General features: G+C 41.5%; 1 protein-coding gene across 1 annotated transcript; it reads right to left on the reverse strand.

Annotated features, from left to right (window-relative positions):
* Positions 1-12,799: 12,799 nt before the first annotated feature.
* Positions 12,800-25,742, reverse strand: golph3a (golgi phosphoprotein 3a). The gene is made up of 4 exons (XM_083673039.1): positions 25,315-25,742; positions 18,901-19,032; positions 16,951-17,065; positions 12,800-15,412 (listed from the first exon to the last, which is right to left on the reverse strand). Exons 1-4 carry the CDS (start codon positions 25,525-25,527, stop codon positions 14,988-14,990), a joined length of 885 nt encoding a protein of 294 aa, XP_083529165.1. The 5' UTR covers positions 25,528-25,742; the 3' UTR covers positions 12,800-14,987.
* Between the last annotated feature and the right edge of the window lie 311 nt (positions 25,743-26,053).

The following is a 26,053-nucleotide window of genomic DNA, read 5'->3' on the forward strand; positions in this document are numbered from 1 at the left end:
GACGACCAAAATGTATGTCGGGCAACAATGGGCTGTTCATTATGTCTTTGAGACTTGTGTCAAACGACAGTCGCCCAAAGGAGTATACACCAAGCTTTATTCTGTCAACGCGAAATGATGTTTTGCAGAAGCCCTTTCCAGCCTACTAGAAAAACAAATTTTTACGCCAAGATGTTCTAGTTACATGGAGATAGTCAACTGAGATAAAGTCATGCATTTGTTGATCTTTTCTCGATGGAATTAACACATGGAATGTTAGTGCCAAAATTCTGTTAACAAATGAAAACAAATCTACAGACGTAATTTGATCCGCAAATGCAGATTCCCCAGTTCTAAATAATTTAAATTATTGGATACCTACACAATGCAATGCTTTTATGTATAACTTTGGAAAGATGTTTTGTTTTTATTCACACATCGTGACATTTGGTTGCAAATGTAAGAGCATTTACTCTCAAATCTTTAGCCATATACAAATCATTTTGCATTAATTGTTTTTTGTTTAAGGATCATGGTGAGTTGTACTCTATCTATTTAGAATAATATCTGTCTCCAAAAATGTCCCTGTTGTTCCAAACTATTACCGTAGTTCTTGAAATACTAATCGTCTTTATCAAGTATAGATGTAGAAAACGTAGAGGTATTTGATTGTAGAAATGTATTTGAGGAACCACAGTACGGTAATAGTTTAAAAGAACAGGAAAATTAGACTGTGGTCTTATTTGCTGTGAGTTTATTGAACATGAATATGAGTTCCAACACTCAACGAAATATAATTAATACCTTCTATGGAGCCAATATGAGGTCAAAAGTATTCGCCCAAAAGTAAAAAATAAATAAAATAAAATAAATAAAAAAAATGGTAAAGATTATTATTATTTTTTTTTAATTCAAACATATTGAAAATGATTTTGAAAGCATTCAAGTATTGTTTGCATCCAATCATAAAGTTTCTTCGATCCAACAACTTATTTTCATTCTCGGTTCTTCTCCTTGCGATTACAATGTTGTTACATTTTACATTACATTTACACTTTAAGGCATTTAGCAGACGCCTTTACAACAAATACATTTGTTTAAGTAAGTGAACCATCTATCCATCAGTCATCATAAGATAAAGTAATCAATGCTCAGACCAGGGGCCATAGACAGTCACAATGCTAGAAGAAGGAAAATTATTTATTTATTTATTTATTTATTAACAGGAGAGAAACTTGTACAGGGGGGTAGTGGGGGTGAAGAGGTCTTTAGGAGGGACCGTTAAGATGTAGCCTGAAGAGATGGGTCTTCAATCTACAGTGAAAGATTGGTAGTGACTCTGCACTCATGACAGCAGTGGGAATCTCGTTCTACCAGTGGGGCGCCAGGACAGTGAAAAGCCATGACCGAGTAGTGCGGCTGCTGCATCCACGTAGAGGCGGCGGTGCCAGGCGGCCAGCCGAGGTGGAAGAGTGGAGTGATTTGGGGGCTGACCATTGCTTGCAAGTAGGGAGGGGCTGTTCCCTTTGCCGCCCGGTAGGCGAGCACCAGGGTCTTGAATCTGATGCAAGCTGCTACCGGGAGCCAGTGAAGGGTGCGGAGGAGGGGAGTGACATGGGAGAATTTGGGGAGATTGAACACCAGACGGGCGGGCGGGATTCTGGATGAGCTGCAGAGGCCTGATGGTGGAGGCGGGGAGACCAGCCAAGAGTGCGTTGCAGTAGTCAAGGTGAGAGATCACAAGTGTTTGGACCAAAAGTTGTGCTGCTTCTCTGGTGAGGAATGGACATATCCTTCTGATGTTGTAGAGGAAGAATCTACAGGAGCATGCTGTCGCTGTGATATTCGCCACAGGATAAGTGGTTTGTTAAGGGTCACCCCAAAGTCAGAAGGGGGGAAAGAGTTGAGTGTCATCTGCGTAGCTGTGGTAGGAGAAACCATGTGAGGAAATTACTGAGCCAAGAGATTTAGTATAGAGGGACAACAGTAAGGGCCCAAGGACAGAGCCCTGGGGGACACCAGTGGTGAGGGCTCGTGGAGAGGACAGCGATCCTTTCCACTTCACCTGGTAAGAGTGATCGGCCAGGTAGGATGCAAACAAGGAGAGTGCAGAGCCAGAGATGCCCAATTCTGAGAGGGTGGAGAGAAGGATCGGGTGGTTTACTGTGTCGAATGCAGCAGACAGGTCCAGACGAATGAGAATAGAGGAGAGGGAGGAAGCTCGAGCAGAGTGGAGGGCCTCCGTGACAGCAAGGAGAGCAGTCTCAGTAGAGTGCCCAGCCTTAAAGCCGGATTGGTGAGGGTCAGGGAGGTTGTTCTGAAGGAGGTAGTGAGATAGTTGGTTTGAGAGCACGTTCAAGGGTTTTAGATAAGAAGGAGAGAAGGGATACCGGTCTGTAGTTATGGACAGCAGACGGGTCAAGAGTTGGTTTCTTGAGAAGAGGCTTGACTCTGGCTGTCTTGAAGGCCGCTGGGACAGATCCTGTGGATAGAGAGGAATTGATTAAGGTGGTAAGGAACGGGAGGAGGTCTTTGGAGATGGATTGGAGAAAGTGGGAGGAGAGGGGAGAATATTTTGATAAACCAGAGACCGGGTGTAGCGCAGTGGGTTTGGGAGAAGAAGTAGCAGTGTTGGTGAGAGGTAGAGGGAAAGAGCTGCTAATGTCATCAACCTTCTTTTCAAAGTAGGTGACAAAGTCATCCGCAGACAGGGATGAGGGAGGAGGGGGAGGAAGTGGATTGAGGAGTGAGGAAAATGTGGAGAACAGTTTCCTTGGGTCAGAGGCAGAGGTTTGAATTTTGGAATGGTAGTAATAAGCTTTACCAGCTGATGCAGATGAGGTGTTGTTGAGAAGGAGAGAGAGATAAGGTTTTAGGTCATCAGGGAGGCCAGTTTTTCTCCATTTCCTCTCAGCTGCCTGGAGACCTAATCTACAAGCTATAAGGGTTTCAGACAGCCAGGGAGTGCATGAAGAGGATCGTGCTGGCATTGAGGTCTGTGGACAGAGAGAGTCGAAGGATGAGGAAAGAGAGGACAGGAGGGTGGAGGAGGCTGAATCAGTGGATAGAAGGGAGAAGGATTCAACAGAGGGTAGGGCGGATAAGACAGAGGAAGAGAGAGCGGTGAGTGAGAGGATATGCAGGTTGCGACGAGAGGATGCAGTGTGGGGAGAGATTGACTGGGAGGGGGAGGATTTGAGAGGAAGGGAGAAGGATACAAAATGATGATCAGAAACCAGAAGAGGGGTAAGGTTGGAGGTATGCAAGAATCTGGTGAAGACAAGGTCGAGCTGATTGCCCGCCTTAGTCGGAGGAGAGTGGGACAGGGTAAGGCCGAAGGAGGAGAGAAGGTCAAGTGCTCCAGACGAGTGAGGCTTATCCGACTGGATGTTGAAGTCACCCAGTAGTGTGAGCGGTGTGCCGTCCTCAGGGAAGAAGCTGAGAAGGACATCCATCTCGTCTAAGAAGTGGCCAAGCTGACCTGGTGGATGATAGATTACAACAAGTTTGACAAGTACCTATGGCAGTATGTTTGGGGTCATTGTCTTGGGGTCACTGTATGATGAAGTGCCATCCAATGAATTTGGAAGCATTTGCTTGTACTCAAGCAGACAAGAATACATTCTGCTGCTGCTGTCAGCAATATCATCAATGAAGACAAGTTAGCCAGTTCTTGTGGCAGCTATACATGCCCAAACCATAGCACCGCCTCCACCATGTTTCACAGATGAGGTGGTATGCTGTAAATCTAAGATCCTTTTTTCTACACACTTTCCTCTTACAATCACTCTGGTACATGATAATATTCATCTTATCTTTCCACAAGACCATTTTCAAGACCTCTGCAGACTTTTTAGGTATTTTTAGCAAACTGTAACCTGAGGATAACTAGTGGTTTGCACCTTGCAGTGAAGCCTCTGTAGTTCAGCTGGTGACATATTCTGCGCATGGTACAGGAGTCTCTGACACATTCACGCCCACCTCCTAGTGAGTGTTCCTGATCTGTGGGACAATTGTTTTGGATTTGTTTTAATTATGGTGAGCATTCTTCGGTCATCCACTCTAGAAGTCTTCCTTGGCCTACCAGCCCGTTTGCAAATGCTAAGCTCACCAGTGCCCCCCCCCAACCCTAATAAATTCTTGATGTCATGCAAGTACAGGCTACTTCAAATAATTGAAATTGCAGATTAGTTGTTGAGGCTTCAAGAATATAGCCTCCTGTTATGAAATGTAACTGAAATTATTTTCAGATAACTTCCATTTATGAAATATGGCCTATTTTGTCATCAGATGAACGTTTGTGGCAGCACATCTTGTCTCGCTCTTGGTGCAGCACCCTGAAAACTGTGTGAATGGAGCTACTGTATGACTGTACACTCTTGTTTCGGCGTATGGTTTTGCCTATGTTTCAGATTTTTCAGCCTAATAATGGCTTTCTTGACTTTGACACCTCTTTGGTCCTCATGTTGACAGACACCAATAGTAGACTCCAAAGGCAAATTTAAGGCCTAGAATCAATTCTAGGGATTGACAGCTCTCTTATGCCTGCACAAATGAGGTGACGGAACACACCTGACAAAACAGGAACACTTGTCAAGCCAATTGTCCCATTACTTTTGGTACCCTGAAATAGGGGGGCTATGTATAAAAAGTGTTGCCATTTCTAAATAGTGAAACCAATATGTACACAAATACCCTCAAATAAAAGCTGAGAATCTCTACCTTCATAATAATTCTTTGATTTAACATCCAAACTTTTGGAGTACAGAACCAAAAGAAGATAAAATGCTTCACTGTGCCATTACTTATGCAGGGTACTGTATTATTCATATGAGCCTTCAATTACCATCCCCACAGACTTACCATTGTTCTTGGCTTGAGTACAACTCACAAATGTGTACCATGATCTGTGAACAAAAACAAAAAGCACAAATATAATTTACTATCCACACACAAACTCCTGTACACCATACATGCAAAAATGATTTGTAAATATGGCTAAAGATGTGTGAATAAATGCTGTTACATTTGTAAACAAATGCCACGATGTGTGAATAAAAAGAAAGCAGTGACAAACATCTTTCCAAAGTTAGAAATAAAAGCAAGCTTTGTGGTAGCTAAGTGGCTCTACCTTAGCCAGTCATGACAGTATCAAATCGAGCATATAGCTAGCTAGCTAACTTGTGTAGCTAGTTAGTAGCATCACCTTTGTGTCTGTATCTAATTATTTCAATACAACCCTTTTGTGGATCTGTGGATTTGTTTTCATTGGTGTTCATGGAGAAAAGAATAGAAAAATTAATCTCTGTTGGCTATCTTCATTCAACTATAGAATATTTGCACAACCCTGTCATTGTGTCCTTTGTCATGCCAGTTAGAGAAGGTGAAGTTAGTTCTAAACATCTCTGGTGGAATTCCCTGCTTTTATTTTGTCACATTCAAAATGTAAGTTTCGACATTTTCCTGAAAGCTGTGTTTTGCTAGCTAGCTTGTTATGCATCAGCTATAGCTAGGCCTACATTCATTGAACTGATAAATTGTGACCTTAATGTAAAGTGTAACACCAATTAACCATTTATTAATGAGTTACCAACTTTAATTAATGAGTTGTCAACATTTCTAACTGATGAAATGTGAACTTAATGTAAAGTGTAACACCCTTTACCATTTATTAATGAGTTACAAACATTTGTAACTAAGCATAATTACTGTGCACCTACAGTATAACATCTACAACATGCACTCCAAGTGACCTTTCATAAGCAATTATGAACAGTAATGCATGTTTATATGGGACATCAAGTAAAGTGATCCAACACTGCAATGATTCATAATAGGTTGTCATAAACAAATAATTCACATTGATTTGTTTATTCATGCTTATCTATACTATGGTAATGACAGAGATGGCATTCACTTTTAACAAAACATAACCCAAGTAAGAAACTGCAGCAAGGCTACTGGCCTGCTGCGAATGAAAATAGATAAGTTAATAAAAAGTTTGAAAGGTGCATTTCACATTGGCATCAACTTACAGGCTTGCTACAGGTGATACTGGCTAACTAGCTACTACCTAGCCTCATTTGGCATTGATTTTAGCTAGCTAGTGAGCAACACCAGTGGCCCAACACAGCATATAGCAAACTGTGTATTATGTTGAAACTACAAGTTGTTTCAAGCTTACGACAAAGCCACACTGGTGTGGAGCTAGCTAGGTAGTTCTATGTTAGACAGTATCAAAACGAGTATATAGCTAGCTATATTCTATTTTTCTAAAAATAATCAAAACCCATGACCTTGACCATCATTGCTTCAGACTATGATTCTTAGCACAGCGTTGCCTGTGCATTATATCTCTTTCATTCTACCATTGTACCATTTAGACAACCCTAACCCTCATTGGACTATAGAGACATTTTATAGAGACATTATTACAGTATTAGACAATTAGTATTGTTGTTAATTAATCAATTTTCAAAATGTTTTCAATGATCATGAAAGTGTACCCAGAGAGGTATGGAGAACTGGTCTGCTATTGCTGTTGTCCAATGAGGTCTGGCCATACCAAAAATTAAAAGTGGAGGATCTCAGTTTCAACCATATCTGATGAGGGTAGTCATGGTGGTAATTGTAGGATAGAGGCATAGATAGATAGAGTACTCCAGACTAATTACACCCAGTGGTATAGCAGAGTGAACCAGATCTTGCAACCTGTGGGGGAAAGCAAGCCTTTCCTCAACAGGCCTCCAAGAAACCGATGCATTAGGGTTGAACCAAGTTGACAGTGGACGTAACACAAATGACCAAAATAGTTTTTAAAATTTGGGACTGAGAGACCACCTTTAGATTTGTGATGTTGCAAGGTAGACATTTTAACCCACGGTCGCTTACCCCCCCCCCCACTACTGAGTGTATCTTATCCCAGTAATTGGTCGGAGGAGGTATGGGTAACATTGAGGAGAAGAAATTCACTCGCGGCAGAATGTCCATCTTAATGATAGAGACACGAGTCTGGGTCTGCTTCTATGCGACTATAAATGCCTTTAAAGTTGTTTGGAGTTGTGATGCCTAATGAGGTAAAAACATCCACCCCTAAGTACTTAAAATGTTTGACTATGGGTATATGAGAGGGCAACGCTGATGGTACCAGTGTTGAATTTAAAGGCAATAGTGCAGATTTGGTCCAATTAATTTTGTATCCAGACATGGTACTAAATTCACTAAAGGTCTCTAAAATGTGTGGAATAAAAGAGGCTGCTTCATCCAAAATGTCAGCGTACAACAAAATATGGTGCTTGGTGCCGTTGAATGCAATAGGAGAAATTACAGGATGTTGTCTAATTTTCTGTGCAAGGGGTTCCAATAAGAGGGCAAATAAAAGTGGTGAAAAGGGGCACCCTTGACAGGAACGTGAAATAGCAAATTGAGAACAATTACAGCAGAGGGGTTAAAGTAGAGTACCCGCATCATTTCTTTTTTTTTAATAAATTCAGAGCCAAAGCCAAACCACTCAAGAACTATCCATAAGTAGTCCCATTCTAACCAAGCAAAATAATTTTAGACATCGGGATAAAACAGCACAGGGTGAATCAATGTCTCTGGCAGCATGTATAACGTGTAGCAGGCGACGCATGTTGTCTGACGCCAAGTGTGTTTTGATGAATCCTGTCTGATCATGATGAACTAATTTTATCATCTGTGTTTCAACACGGGTTGCTAAGACTCTTGCATATACTTTAATTTCTGCGTTTTAAATTGACAATAGTTTATAATTACTACATAAAGTGGGGTCCTTGTTGGGTTTAGGTAACACCGCTATTATAGCTGAATTGGCATCCCTGACAAAAGAGCCCCTTGCAAATGAAGTATGAATCATTTCCAAAAAGAGCTGCCCAAGTTCATTCCAAAAGGTGAAATAGAACTCAGGAGGAACTCCATCCCAACCAGGGGATTTACCTTTTTTCATTCCTGCAATAGCCTTTCAGTCAGGGTGGTGATGGATACACTAAGATGGTCGGCATCCTCCCAAGTAAGAGAAGGAAGCTCCAGATCCTGCAAGAAGTTCTTACACCTATTTTTGTCCAATGCAATTTCAGAAGAATAAAGTGAAGCATAAAATGAGCGGAATTCTGCATTAATCTCTTTAGGATCAGATAGAAGGCTATGTGGTGTTTTGATAGCTGTAATGTTAGAGTATTTCTCACTTTTCTGCAGTCTCAAAGCTAGAAGGTGACTAGGCCTAGCCCCATTGAAATAGTAATTCCTTCTTGTTCTATGTATCTGGAACTCCGCCCTCGACCTCAAGAGGGAGTTAAGATTCACCCTGACTGAATCAAATTTCCTTCCTATCCTCTGAGATGCCCAAATTTGTGTTGTTCTTGTTCCAAAGAATGTAATGTTGACTCAAATTCAGGTATTTTGCCTATTTTAGTCTTGTTGAGATTGGGAGAAAAGGAAATGGAAGAGTTTCTAATACATCCCTTAATCGCATACCAAAGTATACGCGGGTCTTCTACGGAAACAACATTCTCAGCCAAGAAGTTACTTAGTTCAGTTTTAAAGTGTTCACAGAAGTCCTTGTTTTTGAGCAAAGTGATATTAAAGCGCCATCGTGTGGCCCTGACAGGTGTGCAAAAGGCAGCTAAACTGTCTGGATGAAGGATTAATAGTCCGGAATAAATCCATTAAGCTAAAATCTGACATGAGACCTTGGAATGCAGAAGAAGCTAAATTATGAGAATGTTGGTCCCGTTGACAAGAACGGTCAAGTGCAGGGTTCAAAGTAGCATTCATATATGCGCCTATAATAACAGCAAAGTCTTGCATATCTGACAACATTTCTGTGACATTGTTATACAATTCTGTTTCAAATTGGTTTGTGGCATAAATAGAAATAAAGGCATAGAATTTTAGTTTCTAAAATGGATAATGACAGGTTGCGCTTCAGTACAACATGCGAGCCGCGGGATTTGGAATCAATTGAGGCGGAGGCAGTAGTATAATAGTGCCTATTTGCAAAACGTTGAACGTCGGAATTTCTCAAGTGACTCCTGTATAAATGCCACATCAATTGTATGTCTCCGCGCTGCGTGCTTGATTTGACCATTCAGCCCATTCGCGTTCCAACTAGCCACTTGAATCGCTGTCGAATCAAAAAAAAAAATAGACTGGCTAAAATGTGTCAAGTACCATGAAACGAGTGTTTTCAACAATTCAGTAGGAGATCTATTCCACCCCAAACCCTGGTCACCACGACCCCCCATAAGAAATAAAGAAAACCCAGAAAAACATGAAACACCCAAGAAAATACCCATTACATTCACTCGCAAAAGGAATATCCCCACCCATATCACTCAGACTACCTGACACTGAGAAAGCGAGCTACATACAGTCACACACCGCTCATTCCCCCGCAGGCTATCACAAAAGCCCTTATTCAAACGAGGTTTATATAACATAAATGATAATTAGTTAGTAAAGTGCTACATAGAACTATCCCAAACACAAAATGAGAGTAATGCTGACCTTACAGTTATGTCATAGGGATGTGTGAACTTTCTAGGAGTCAGGTAGTTGGAAAAACTGATTGGTAAGTCCCGTTTACATTTTCCAAACGTTTCAGTCAAAAGGTCTTAATTGTTATCAAAATGATATAACGTCACACTCATTTTGACAGTATTGTGCACACAAAATATTGTCTTTGTGTGAATTTCCAGAAGTCATTAATGGTGAGCAACATGTATTTCTCTTGTAAGATTGGGTGTAATCTGGAATTCATGTATTACCCCAACTTTGAGAAATTGCTGATTCATTCATTAGGTTAGGGTAATATGCATGAATTTGAAAACAAAACACGCACTAGTGTTATCCAACCTTCTCTATCCTACCAATTCAGTCAAACGCAAACAAAGGTTCAACATGTCTTATTTTGAGACTACTAAATCAGGACGAGTGGTATATTTTACGAGTGGTGTATTTCACTTACAACAATTTATGTACAAATTATGAGAACTGGAATCATCAACCAGTGAGGGGAGTCTAATGGCAGTGGTAAAAGGTTTCTACAGTACCCCAGACAACTCCTTGATTTAATTTGGAAATGTGAAAAATAGGTTGTGTGTAAATATTGCAATGTGAGCTCCACCAAATTCAGCCCTTTGATTAATACAGTTACAGTAACTAGAGAGAAAATGCCCAAACTTCACAGGCACAAGTACAGTTTGATGTGATGTCACAATGACAGTGATGGCAGGTATTTGGAGAAAGACTGAGCAACTGGTAAGTACTCTGTACCAAATTTTCCAAATGTTTAATTGAAAAGGCAATGATTGTTATCAAAATGATATAATGATATAATGTCACAATGTAATTACTAATTTGTATAGTATTGTGCACAGAAAATATTCATGTTTTCTCTCTGTGTGAATTAACATTTTAAGAACCAATTAATTTGTAAGCAGCATGCATTTCTCTTGTGAGATTTGATGCAATCTGGAATTTGTATTTTTTTTTCTGAAAAACTTGCCAAATTGTACATTTCATTAAAACAAGTTACATTAACGACTTAAGTGTCCTGACTGAATTGAAATATCACATAGGTTCAATCAGGGACGGACAGTTGTTCTGCCTTTTGCTGATCATGTCACATGTTCATAAGAGCCAGTCATGTTAGTTCCACCACAGCAAGAGACATACCTATCAACATAAATCCGAGGCTGAAGCCACACTTATTTTGAATGGCCATACCTGAATAAAGTATTTGTCCAGTAAGACCAGTTATGGTTTATAATGTTGGTAGGAGTGTAGAGAACACACATATATGTCAAAAGTGTGCCAGGTATGTGTGTCCTTTAAATGGTCGGCAGAAATGTAGTGTGAAATGTAGTGAAATGTCCAGTTTTTGTAGTTACAGTAGTTCATCCCTACTCAGACAGCACACATGGATTGGATTGACGTCGTCACTACATCTAAACTACGAAAAATGTCTAATGCGCTTACTTTGCATAGATGTGGCATGGAGATCTTTTCCTCATCGAGCCTCCGTCGGTCACACATCAGAAAAAAGTATCTCCAGCTGCTCCTTTGCCGACCATCAGTTACAGTAGGTCAGAGTTGTGGTGTGACGACGTCACAGGCGAACGGCGGCACTAGTGAGTTTTATTCAGGTCATTCACCTCGGCAAACCACCAGGAGGCACCGTTGAGCAATTCTAATGGATATGCTTACAATGTGTGTGTGTGTTTACAAACATTGCAGCCTGATTCACAAATAATTTCAATCATCCTAAAACTAAGTAGGAAATTTGCAAAAAAATCACTCTGAACACACATTAAAAGGTTCAGTATCACATTTTAGGGTTGTATTAAAAAAAAAGATAAACAGTGTTGAAGCAATTCTTGATGTCATGCAGGTATAGGCTATTTCAAATAATTGAAATTGCAGATAAATTGTTGAGGTTTTGTTGTGGAAAATCCCAGAATGATGTGACAGAAAGTTCAGTGATAGCCTTTCTAAGAAATGTCTTTCTAATTATGGCTAATAGGATCCAGATGTTGTTAATGGGACAGGAGTGAGAAAAAACAAGTCATAATGATGATGTTTTTGCTAAAGTCACAAGGATGTCGAAACGATGATGTTCTGATCCAATTCTTATAAGCCAATGGGTTTTGGGCCAAAGGGTGGATATTGTACACATGCCAAAATAAATGTTTTCAGGTATATAAGGGGCAGACGTGATAATTATTCCTTGGGAATACCTCTGCAGAGACCCCAGTTTGTTTGTGAAAATATTATTATCTGCATTAATAAAACTGTATAACTCTTTGAATAACTCTCCTCATTTGTCCGCTTCCACTCTACCACAGTTTCAATATATATATATATATATATATATATATATATATATATATATATATATATATATATATATATATATATATATATTATCCCTTTATGGAATATAGCCTATATTGTCGGCAGATGAACATTTGTGGCAGTGCATCTCTTGGTGCAGCATCCCGAAAACTGTGTTATTGGAGCTATGACGGTACGCTCTTGTTTCGGCGTTGGTAGTTTCGGCATAATCGCGCCCACATTATTTTTCTCTTTGGAAGAAGGTGATCGCACCAAGAGAAAAGCCCTCGGGGGCCCTCGTGCGCAACGGGGACACATCACTGTAAAACAGAGACAACCACAGTGCCATAGTAAAACATTTATGAATAAACGTCTTGCTTCATTGACGGGTTTCTCCATCACTCTCCTTTTATAGAGGGGCACTACATCATTCGTAGGGGACCACATGTTTACTGTACACTTGTTTATATTTGGATAGCGCGTACTTAACGTATAAGTTCTCTTAGTCGGCTGTGGCAACGTAAAACGTAGCCCTCATCTCCTGATAGGCAAAAACATAAACGATCATAGCCACTCCGTACTGGGTATGTCCCCTGACAAGGTTGCCCATCGGTCGTCTCCAGGTAGGCTAAAAGCTGCACACTTACGTTGTGGCGACCCTTAAAAGTATTTCATTGATATGTAATAGCTACCTTCTGACAAGGTTGATACCAAAATAAGTAGGTTGACACTATGTTACAACAACGTGGCTGTGTTTGCTGGGTTGTTCACATAGACCTAGAGGTAATGTGTGCATACATTGTTTTGGGTATAATATGCAGAAGTCTAGCAGTAGTTATTACTGCGGTAGCCTATCGTGTGTTCGCTAACGTTACGTTTATGATGAATATTCAGTGCAGACATGAATGATGTGACCACGCCCAAGCCAGTAGGCTTGCTCCGTTTCCCCGATAAATGTAGGCATACGATAAAGCTGTTTCTTTTATGCATTGTGATGATTTTGACAATAAATAATATAACAGCAGTTTGTTGTACTGAAATCATAGCAATTGGTGTTGGCTGGACAGGTTTCTCATTGCAGTTTTTGGAACCCATGTATGCAATGATGGGTATCACTGTCATGTACACTCAAACAGGTCCTCCAAATGAAACTGCAGCTTTGCACATTGAATTAACATTATAGTCATGGGACAGTACATACATAAACAGCATATCAACAGAATAGTATCAATGTGGGAAACACAACATTAAACAAAAAAAAAAAATACATGCAACTGCACAAATTAAATAACAAATGAGAAATGGAATGTTTTTAGGCACTTCCAAGATCTTAGTTTATTTGTATGGTCAAAGTATACAGATTAGAGGTCCCTTTATTTTTGAAGTCTACAGGTACAGGCATGGCCTAGCATATTCTTCAACTCAGAATGCTGCAAAGACTACTTCTGCCACCTGTAAACCTCTAGATCATGACATTTCCCAGAATAACCATTGATTGATCAACCCCATGTCTTTGCTACATACATTATGTGAAGGTAGCTAGCTACAACAAAGCAATGCCATTACCAACATACGGATATATGGATTTGAAACAACAAAAGCGAAAGAAAAACTATTTAGTAACAAAAGTTATTGCATAAAAAATTAGTACAAATCAGCATCTGAGAAACAAAATTCAAAATCATGCAACATAAAATAAGAGCAAGATATGGTGATTGGTCCAAGGCTTTCTTGACACAGTCATTTGAATGCCACCTCACAACTTCCTGAAAAGACATTGGGTTAAATCATGGAGAAGATAGATCACCCGGCAATGACCATGACTAAATTTCCAGAATATCTTTGCCCAACAAGCTAACCAGACAGACTCTAAAGCAAATATTTTAATGCAGGTTGCATTCAGTCCAAGTTAATCAAGCTAACCAGACAGGGGGTGAATACATAAGTATCTATTTACAGGGAAAAAACTGGAATGTGACCCTATCCATTGATTGTTTTATTCAGACCCTGGTGTGCACATAACTAACACATTCGCTGGAATTATGTCTTCATTTTTTCAAAGTTACAAAAATAAACAGATTATTCACTTTGAGAGCATAACAGGTGAACATAGACAGTCCTTGCAGAGGAAAATCACATTTTAGATGATGATTGGAGGTGTATCTTTATTGTTACTGAATGAAGTTCAGGGGACATACAGAAGTGTAGAAATTGAGGAAGGGAAGAGAAGATTATTCTAATATAGATTTCTTTGCTTCAAAAGGTACATCCCATACAGACATGACCTCACCAGACAGAACTCCCGTGTTCACTCAGAATAATTTAATATATTAGTTAGGTTCTCATGCATACTGCTGGCAATGTGCAGAGACACCAACTTTATAGAGGGTCTACTTCATCTGGAAATTAACAGAGACAGTAACAGAGGTCAGACTCAAGGTCATCCAAAAACCATAGAAAGAGCAGCTTTCATAAACATGTTTTTTAAAACAAAAAAGAAAACCTCAGATTATGTCATGTTTGACAGAGTAAATCAAATTCAAGACTTGTCAGTTGAATTCTCAACATTCCATCCACATACTGTAGCTATGGATGTACATGAAATGTGCATGTACACCACTGAAGGACAGAGCTGTTGATTAATATATCATAAAGTGAGTTAGCTAGTTACCTGGAGTTTACAATACATACTTTGAGGAAAACATTGTTGAAAGAAATAGAAATATTTGTCCTGGGCTCCCCCAGGTTAAGAATTGAAACTTCAATGTCATTCAGTCCAGTATTCAAAACACCGCCCGCCACTCGTTTCAAAGATCAATGGGGGTTTCCTGTTTCTTTTTTTTTTTTTTAATTCTTTTTTTTAAAAGTGTGTGCGACTACATGACATCTGGCAGAAATAAGAGCATGGAGGGGGGAAAGAAGGAGAGTTATCTACAAGGAAAGGAGAAAAAAAGAAAAGAAACATGGGGGACAGGTCTGGAGAAGCCCATTCCGAAAGCCTAGGCAGGGGTAAACTCAAGTCAGTAAAGTCACTACCTTGGGGCCAGCACTCTCCCAGTCCCTCCCCAAACTGTGCTCACTCTCTCACCCACCCACCAACGCACCCAGTTGTCAACTCGCACCGATACAAACACCAATGTCGCCCTCTGGTGGCCTCATTTGGTAAAGGCGGCTACCACTGCCCACAGCAGCTCGTTGGCGTTGGTCTTCATGCTCTCGCCCTCCGGTTCCAGGTCCAGGAGCTGCCGTACTCTCTTCATGGCCAGGTCGTATTGGTCGTCCAGCAGCGGCGCAAAAGCATTCTCCAGCACGTCCGAAGAGTGGGCCAGGAAGATGAGGGCCAACAGACGCTTGTCCATGCGGTGTGGGTCGTTCACCCACTTCTCCAGGACCGACTCCTGCACCTTCTTTATGAGACGCTGCTTGATGTTGTTGTTGGTGAGCGGGTGCGTGGTCATATCGAAAAGCAGGAAGTTCTGTTTCTCTGTGGTCAGCACACCTTTCTCCACCAGGTTCTTGGCCAGGCGCTCACGCACGTTCCTCAGTTGGTAGTGAAGCTTTAGGGGGTTCCAAGTCTCGCCTGCAGGGGGAGAGAGGGAGAGCTGGGTGTGAGGATGGAGGAGATATGAAATGTACAGTGCCATGCGTAAGTATTGGGACAGTGAAAGAATTTTTTTTGCTGTGCACTCTACAATTGCTATGAGGTTAAAACAGAGATTCTCAGCTTTTAGTTGATAGTATTTGTGTACATATTGGTTTCACCATTTAGACACTTTTTAGACATAGTCCCCCTATTTTAGGCCACCAAAAGTGATAGGACAGATTTATCAAATGGCCAAATAAAGTACTCATGTTTAGTATTTGGTCCACAATCCTTTCGCATGTTTGTTTTGAGGTCCTTTTGCCTCAAGTCTCCTCTTCAGCAAATGACAAATCTGTCCCATTACTTTTGAGTACCCTGAAATAGGGCGACTATGCATGAAAAGATATGTAATTTCTGAATGGTGAAACCAATATGTACACAAATACCATCAAATAAAATGAGAATCTCTACTTTAACTTCATAGTACTTGTGTGATTTCAAATCCAAACTTTTGGAGTGTAGAGCCAAAAGAAGAAAACATTTCTCACAATCTCTGCTTGTAATGCCTTTGTGCACTCTAGCCTACTTCTGCGCTAATTTCCTGGACTCTTAAACAATCCAGATACCTGCCACCCTCCCAGATGCTTTGATTTCACCTTTCTGACCTAAGAGCTCCCAAATGGGGTGTCACTTCCTCCTGAGCTCACAGGAAACAAAGCCTGCCTATTGTACTTCTTGACATACAAAAAACATTTTATATTAGATATTTTGAGTTGCCAATAGCTGAAAAAAGACAGGAAATTCAGCACACAGTTTTGACTGCTGCTACAGTGGCTTTGGGCTACTGTTCTTCAAACAACATAGGAAGGTTACACTAAGAACTGGGTATGTTGTTAAGGATTCACACCTTCTATAATCATGGTGCTATGCTAACGGGGACAACCTGTGGTAAGAAAGAGAGATGTCTTGTGTAAAGGCTGATTTACACCTTTCGCATTGACATCCGCGTGGCTTTTCATAGCGGATGCGGATTTGAATCCATACATCTCCCGCGCAGACCAATGCGGACAGGGAAGTGTCTAAACACCAGTCTTTAGACTGTACCTTGATGGTGTGACACCAGAGACAAGTTGAACCAGCCTTTAGACCTTGATGGTGTGACACCAGAGTGACCCAAGGTGGTCTCCTTTTCATTCACACTGATCTGAGAAGAGGAGATGAAAGCATGGCCAAGAGTAGCCTTCTACTTATTGTGTATTGTTCTCCTGTTTTTATTGTTGGTGAAGATGGAGAAGAGACAAACAGGCAGCCATTCTTGACCCTTGAGATGCACCCCTCGTGCCAAGTGGAGTGAGCAGTCTAAGTTACACTAATACGAATAATTTTATTTGTAAAGTGCTTTTCATTTGAACAATCTCAAAGCACATACAACTGAGCGAATACAAAACAAATAAACAATGTACTAAAAAAAACAAATAAGACGAGAGGAAGGCCTGTACTAAAGGCGTAACCTGAGGCGTGGTTAACCTACTCACCACTGAGCAGCTCGATCCAGCTCTGGACTGTCTCTGGTGGCTGCGTCTCTTTAATGTGTTTCAGAGCCTCGTCCAGCAGCACGTCCCCCGTCGGAGCATCCGATTTACAGATTACCTGGAGACATAATCACAATAATTTACAGATTACCTTGAGGCATAATCACAATAATTTACAGATTACCCAGAGGCATAATCACAATAATTTACAGATTACCCAGAAACATAATCACAATAATTTACAGATTACCTGGAGGCATAATCACAATAATTTACAGATTACCCAGAGGCATAATCACAAGAATTTACAGATTGCCCAGAGGCATAATCACAATAATTTACAGATTACCTGGAGGCATAATCACAATAATTTTATTGATATGTGAATTTGAAATATCATTCCAGAGAGCAGTGTTGAGACCCAGGGCCCTGGGTTAGGGACCAGTTTAGAGGGAAACATAGTGTTGAATGCACAGCTATAGTCAATGAACAGCATTCTGACAGATGATCCGCTTTGCTGATGGATACTCAAGGTCATATTTGATAGACACCTTCCAGTCCACTGTGGGGATCTGCAGGTATTGGACGTATGAATTCAAATTGGACAGAGTCTCAGTTTACTTTTACCATTTACTTTTAGGCTTTATTGACTTGATATGAGAAACAGGTTGTAGATATGAGGCTAGTGTTTCTTACACCCCACAATCTGCTCTGCCTGGTTGTTCACCTCCACATCCACTCACCTCAGGTAACCTGCCTGTGCAAGGTGGCTTTGAAATCACCAGAACACCTTTATATTGCTCATAAGAAAATGATATCATGATATTATCATAACAAAGTTAAATATTGTTATCTAACATGATGCAGCAGGTTACAGTACCAGAGGGGGGTGAAATCGTAAATCCACTCACTTTGATCGTACTGTGAATTTAGTTTCCCTACTAGAAGCTCTAAAATGAATTCCTTGTAATATGTGTCTTCATTAATTATACAGTCAATGAACTCACATTTGGCCAATGATAAGAGGATATAGGTTACTCCACCCATTTGGAGAAATTGGCCCTGTCTACTTGGTGCTGATTTGCGATTTTACCCCAAAATGTGTGGCTGAACCAAAGTGTCTGCTAGAAACCCCTTCCCCATCATACAACCGGAGTGCAACAGTGTCCCCTTGTGGCAAGAAATGGTTCTAAACCACAATAACATGACTGGGATTTGAACACATGCTATAGACTGTACCCTTGAGCCATCACCCGAGTCATTTAAACCCATGTCATTAAATACAACTGACTATGAGACCCTCTCCAAACCCATACTGAACGGAATAAAAGTATACACTATGATTCTGGGTGAATAAATCAGTTCTGGCTTCCAATCTGTTCCTCAATAGACAACATTTTTCATGAATTAACTGCTTATGGAGCAAATTGAGATTGTGGCTGTACCTTGTTATTTTGCTTGTAAGACTTCTTTATAAGACATTGAGACATTTAGTCAAGTTCAAGGTTTAGCAGTGATGCACATCCAAGGGGAACAGTCATGCAACATGAATTGGGGTATTTGAGTACATAAGAGGTTTTAAGAATGATTAAGAAGATTGTGAAGGTTCCACAGAGAGATTGGCGACTTTGATGGGGGTAGAAGGTGTCTGGGGAAGGTGGGCCTTTCAACTGGAAGTCATCATGAATCTCTATGTAATGAGACTTTCCCTGGAAGCTTCATTATGACATATGTGGCTCTTCCAGCCTAACAGCACTTAACCCTAACCCAATTTGCTCATAGGAGAGTGTTGTAATGACTGTGCTCCTATGGGAGTGTTTTAATGCACGCACGTCAGTCAACATCAAATCTCAGTCAATGAACTGAAAAAGTTACCAATATGGCTTCAAACTGGTAAACACAGATCATGTCCCCTAGACAGACAGACACACACACACAGTCAGGTTACTTCACCTTCCTAGCAAGCAGGCTTTTCCTCCTCATGCCGCAGGCCTCTAGCTGCAGGCGTCCTCGGATGGCCAGTTCAATGAGCATGCAGCCACGCAGCCCTGAGGAGATGCAGTCATTCCAGAAGGACGTGTATCCCTGTCACAGAAAGGACAAACGCAGGGTCACCACACAGATCCCTCAACTGGACCAGGCTAACAACTGTGGGATTGGTACATAGTTGTTGTTTTTTTACTATTATTAATATATAGCCATTGATTCTTGAGAGGAGAAAAAAAAAAAAAAAAAAAAAAAAAGCCTTATGAGCTTTGTACAAATGTCTTACCCCATCAGAACCCAAAATATAAGCTTGTTTTAAACATGGTTAAAACTATCATTTTGATGTCATGGATGGTTATCTATAGTTCTTGCATCCATAGTTCTGCCTATGAAATTGAGGGGTTACATTTCTCCAGCCCCATCCCGCAACTGGTTATCAAACAAAGTGGCGGTGTGAACGTTTTGTTGTTGTTGAATGCCAGTGTGGCCCTTTAAAAGAAACTTGCACCTAAACTCAGAGTTACAGTAGGATCAGCTTACCTTTTCCCCAGGAGAGGCAGACTTTATACCATTTCCCATGCATTACAATGAGCCCATCCTCTGATTTCTACCTCAACCAGCTTCCACGGATCTTTCCTGATCCTGATTGTAACATTTCAGAAGTAACAAAGTACAACAGAGCAGAGGTCTGTGATTAGAGACACTGTCATACTAGACATGAACAGATGCCAGCCATCTTATCTCCCTGTCTGGACTGTGACTGGTTAAACATGCCCCATATCCACCTTCCTCTCTGCTCTTTACTTCAGTCACAAGACAACCACATGGTTCTAATTCAGACTTCGCAGGAAGCATCAAACCAGGAAACTATTGGCTTTGGGCGGAACTCGAAAAACGACACACAGCATCATCATCTATTCTCTGTCATTATGAAAACAACCCCACCAAGGTGAAGCAAAGCAGGACAGCTGGCTGCCATTACCTCCCTCTTCGTGGAGATGTTGAAGATGATGGAGTGTAGTGTAGTCAGGTTTAAGGGGGATCTAGAGAAATGAGTCCTGAAATCAGTCTTAGCCCCATCCATAGAGCAGAACAGACTGTGTGAAGTGATGATACTGCTTCTCAGGAGGCAGAAGGCTTGCAGAACCTTCTTCATACAGCAGGCTGCCGTGTCATCCAGCTGTATGTTTGATCATAGATCTGAATCAATAGAAAGGACATGGATGTTCTAATTCTATGTATTCCATGTCGACTGGGACTTGGACTACTGTTGCTCTTTATTTGTCACAATGACCTACGCTACTCTGCCTTCACTAGAATTTCCCACAGACAGAAAGGCACACCAATCTGAAATTAACATGAATTGATCTTAATGGGTGAACACCACAGCGTAAGAAACTCTACTACAGGCAGAGATACTTTGCCATTGTGCAAATTCTGCTTAGGAACATCTTAACAGGGAACATGACGAGGACAACCACAGTGTGACGCGGGGAGCAGCAATGTTTAAAAACAAAAACAAACAACAGGACTTGCAGGCATCACATATTGTGCAACACAAAGGAAAAGGATCAATTCACTGTAGCTATTGCAACAATAGCCCCAAAAAAAGTCCGATGCTGTCTCCACCAACCAACAAGGTTTCAAGTTAGTTCCAAAACTGTCCTCCTAGTTCATGTGGGTTTGATGCAGGGTCATGGTGCTGGTGCGTTGGGCTCAACACACCTTTCTATCCCCAACAAAACCTGGTGTGTGAGGAAGGGCAGGCTTCCTCCCAGAAGCCCCTACACCAAGGGCAGGCTTCCTCCCAGAAGCCCCTACAGCTCCTACTCCAAGGGCAGGCTTCCTCACAGATGCCCCTACTCCAAGGGCAGGCTTCGTCACAGAAGCCCGTATAGCTCTCCTGATCGATTGCCACCTTCCCTGCAGCTCTATCACTTATCACACACCTATTCCAGGGGAGTATTGAAAGATTAGGCTGGCACCGGAGAACCTGGTTAGTTGACAGTGTTTCCATGTCCCAACCTGGCAGTGGATCATAACGAGGCAAGCAGCCAGAAAGTACCCATCACCACCATGCCTGCTATGGTACAGGAGGAGCTCTCTCTTTCCTCTCTCACCCTCGCGGTGCAACGACTGGAGGCTGAATGGAAGCACTGTGACCAGATGTGTGCTGGAGGAGTGGAAGGCATTAATTTCCTTCTCTCTGTGGGGCAGGCTGGCAGTCAGAACACGCTGTCCTACCACACGAAACGGCACAACTTCAACACTACACAGAGGGGCAGGACGGTGCACGTCTGATGTTGACTATGCAGTTGCCTCATTTGTTCATCTTCAAAATGTGCAACCTGCACTGATCAGACTCCGCTTCCAGCAGAGCTACTACTGAAGAGAAGGATGTTAGTCCGGTAAACAAGCACAATGGGTTTGTCTAAAGCAAACAGTAGAGGAGTGGCAGGGAGAGACTGTCTAGTGGGAGAGCTCACTGCTAAACCCTCTGGTTCTTCAACACACTCCTACAGTAGGGTTCTTAACCCTGGGGTGATCCAGTGTGGCCTATAGTGGTCTAGTGGCCTAGCACTGCGGCCTACAGTGCACACATATGCTGGCATGGGTTTGAATTAGTATTATAGTATCATTGACATGTATGTCTCTGGTTGGCAGCTAACTGAGGCTCCCTAGTTTGTGACTGTTTAGTTTTATTTATTTATTTTGCTTAGTTGTGAGACATGGCAAAGGTCTCCTATCCATATCTCATATGCTTTCAGTTGTGATAACCAAGTGTAATAACAGACTGGGTGGCTTCTGTTGTCTAGCAGCCAAACAGTCACTACAGTACGTCCACTGGTGGGATGAGTGTGTTCTGAAGTGTAAGCTCCTCTCTCAGCTGGGCCCTAGAACAAGAGGCAAGAGCTGAACATGTGTGTGCCTGCTGCCTACACTGCAGAGCAGCTATGAGAGACTCACTACAGAGGAGCTATGAGAGAAAGTCACTAGAGAGGAGCTATGAGAGAGTCACTACAGAGCAGCTATAAGAGTGACTACAGAGCAGCTATGAGAGTCACTACAAAGCAGCTATGAGAGTCACTGCAGAGCAGCTATGAGAGTCACTACAGAGCAGCTATGAGAGTGACTACAGAGCAGCTATGAGAGAGTCACTACAAAGCAGCTATGAGAGTCACTGCAGAGCAGCTATGAGAGTCACTACAGAGCAGCTATGAGAGAGTCACTACAAAGCAACTATGAGAGAGTCACTACAGAGCAGCTATGAGTCACTACAGAGCAGCTATGAGAGAGTCATTACAGAGCAGCTATGAGAGTCACTACAGAGCAGCTATGAGAGAGTCACTACAAAGCAGCTATGAGAGAGTCATTACAGAGCAGCTATGAGAGTCACTGCAGAGGAACTATGAGAGTCACTGCAGAGCAGCTACGAGAGAGTCACTACAGAGGCATATTCATGTGTAGAACTTTCAAATATTCATGACACGTCTCTTCTCAGCCTCAGGATGTGTCATTAGTTCAATTGTTAAGCTATTTCCAGCCAGGTACTGACTTATCATCACATCCCTCATTTCAGGTCCTCGCACAACACAAGCCTCTCATTTAGATGCTGATGCTCAATAGGACCAATCTGCACAATCAAGATGATTTGTCCATTAAAAAGATGAGCCATTCAGAATTCACAGAGATTATTGGCATTCAAAAATGATGGTAAATAAATACATAATAATCACAAAAAACATGTGCATAGGGGTGTGATCACCAGGGCAGGAAGTAGCAATCTGTCATTGATCATCACAACAGAGAAGAGCTCAGTATAACTGAATCATGTCTGTTCAGTGGCTCTGTGAGACTGGAGTGGCCGCTGGCTCCATCACTTTAAACAGCTGTCGGGTAGAAACCTAAGGTTTTCTCAGGAACTGGCTGGTTTGGTGCTTGTTCATGTGAACCCCGCTCAGCTTGGCCAATGAAAGAGTGAATCTTCTATTTTCCAAACAGCTGCCCATTAATCCTGCATTTTAAAGCCAGAATCCGTAGTTCAAAAAAGAACAAACAGTTAGCCTTGCCACATAACGCACAGGAATAGGGTCGGAGAAATGTTACCACTCAAATCCATATTCTGGAACAGAACTCTGACATTGACAGTCTTGACAGTCTGTGACATCAACATGGGAGTTTTAAACATATTTTGAAGTTATACAGTGTTTACATACATGTTGATTGTAAATAAGTAATATTTTTCAAGAATCAATGGGTATACAGGGATCTCCCCAGGATGTTTGAACAATGTGGTGCTTGAATGCATTATCAAAACCTGACATTTATTCATGTCAAAATGCAGAAAAAATACATCTTAACGCTGAATTCACTGAGGAATGCTTACACTTTTGAATGCTTACACAATGTCGTTGGTGATCAAAGATAGTTACTCTATCATTACTAAATACATAGTTTAATTTGCCTTGATGTTTACACAGTGGCGCCGCCAAGTTCAAAGCATGGTGCAGCAACACACTTAAACATTCGTTTTTAATATATTTTTAGGGCATTTCTGCTTTATTGGGATAGAGATAGTAGAGATTAACAGGAAGGATGGGTGAGAGAGGAGGGATGACATGCAGGATATGTCGATGGCTGGAATCGAACCAGGGACCCTGCGATTACATGGTCTGCGCCTTAGTGTGCTACGCCACTGACGCCCCCACTTATACATTCTTTGCGGAGAAGCCTGACATATATCATAAATGTATAAATTACAGATTGTGACTTTAAAGACTACAGTGTCAACAAGGCCATTCAACTGTCGATGTGTTTAGCAGAGAAGTCAGCTTCCTGTCATTTCAAATGTATCCACCTTATGAAAGAGGTTGATTTTAATCTTTACTACGTTTGAGTACACATTTTATCACTTTGTGAACTGAATGTCAATAACTTGCACATCTAAATGTAAGTCATCAACATGTGTGTTGCTCTCTTTTCTCTTTGATAAACACATGGTTAAATTGGCAGTGCTGTCACTGCCCTAACCTACTCCAGTGCTGCACAGCAGTGAACACACACAAGAAGCTAGGCAGCCACCTGACTTCAGCCTGCAGACCAAATATTTGGTCCTCTGAGACAATATTCTGAGTGCCTTGCAAGGCAAGGATAGGTCAGCCCTTTGGCATGGACAAAACATCCCTTTTGTATACGATCTGGAACACGCTTTGAATGACTGAACTGACATCTTCAGGGTCACGTCACTGGACATTCAACATTCATTTATATGGACGACAGTTTGAGATGTTTTTTTTTCTCACAGAATGTCAACGGATTACGTTTGTCACAATTGCAAGGAATTATTGCGATTTAAGATCCTATTCAATCATGCAGCCTAAAACAACAACAGCAAAGTTCAGTCCAATATAGCCAACCTTTGGTGCACATCAATACTGCTGTTGCTTCCTCTTCAGAAACAATTGGCAGATTCTTTCAAGAGTACTACACCAAGTTTTACAACAGAGACTTCTCTCACCTACATCTTCAGTGGATTAGGCTGAATATATGGTTTCAGCCCTTGTTAGGATTTGGAAAAGACAGCTAAATAACAGTGGAGGGTAGAAATGTATACTGAGTTTAAAAGCCCATCGCCAGTTAAGAGAATGCAGGGAGGGCTCAGGTTGTCACCATTGTGACATGACATATGTCCTTATCATCTACAAGACAACATGACCACCTTCAAACAGAACATTCTTTCTGCTCACTATCACTTGAGCATAAATCATGAGTGGAAGACAAACAGAAGTATTTCCCTGACTAAAGAGATACTGTTACATGCTCAAGTGCATTCTTTAGAAAAGCTTTGCGATGGACAATTTCAGACAAGCTCATGTTCACGCAAGTAGGCCTAACTTAGTAACCAGCTAAACACAGTTCTAGGATCAACATGAATACTGGTAGATTGCTAGCTAACGTTATGGAATCCTTGCCCAGACATAAGCAAGCTAGCAGGTAGCTAGCTAGCTCCTAACCAGAGAATTAGCTAGAATGATCCGAACTAGGTAGTAAAAGAAGACATTTTGAGATGACAGCCACCGACTAAACCGTAAAACTTGCTTGATTGCCTAATGTTAGAAACAACAAGAAGCAATAACTACGGCTAACTAATTGACTAGCTAGCTAGCAACTACTTTATGGATAGCTAACGAGCGCCGAAATGGTCAGATGTGTTGACAAAATGTAGCCAACATAGCAAGCTAGCTGGCTCTCTGTTAGCGCTCCAGGTATTTGACATTTGAGTAAGCTAACGTCGTTAGCCAGTTACCTAGCTAAATTATAAACTGGACTGGAATTACAAATCCATATACATTAAATGATTAAATGAAAATGGTATTAAACCTCGCGGTCCTTCAATCCCAAGAGTAACACTTCTTCCATTAAAGTGAGTCGAGTTTCTTTGGAGTCTCCCTTGTCGTCGTCATCCTGCTCATCTCCACGTCGGGGCTCGAAGTCCTCATCCCCAGACCCGCTGTCCTTGTCGGTAGCGGCGCTACGGGAGGCCTCGGTCCGCCTCTGCACCAGGCCGGAGCTCCGCTGTGTCAGGGAAGTCATGTCTACAAGTCCTAACAACGACGAAAGAACAACCCCTCGGACTCTCTATGCCCGAGATTATAGACTTATTTTAATTGTTTCGATACATATATAACTACGGATTCTACTGATTAAGGCCTAGTATTGACAACTGCACTACAACCAATGTAGTTACATAGGCACCACAACGAAAGATTTCTTTCTTCAGCCTCCACTCCTCTCTCCGTCCACTGGTAGCTAGACTATCCAATATGGCGGCGAACGATGACGAGAGCAGTGGATGTGGCACTTGAGTACCCAGGTAATATTATGGGGAAGAACAAGTGGTGTGAAGAGTCAGGACAGGTAGGTAGGTTTTATCCCGCGACACAGTATCCTGGCAACACTATTTATGCAAAGTAATAACAGATCATTTAAAATAAAATGTTTTTTGGTGGAACCAGCTGTTGACCTGATGAGATATTGGACTAGTACAGTCTAATTTTAAAGAGTAAACAAGCATAGTATGTCCCTTCTTTATAAATTACCATTTTCATTGCATTTCATG

This window comes from Argentina silus (genome assembly GCF_951799395.1).
Source record: "Argentina silus genome assembly, chromosome: 7".
Classification (NCBI taxonomy): Eukaryota; Metazoa; Chordata; class Actinopteri; order Argentiniformes; family Argentinidae; genus Argentina; species Argentina silus.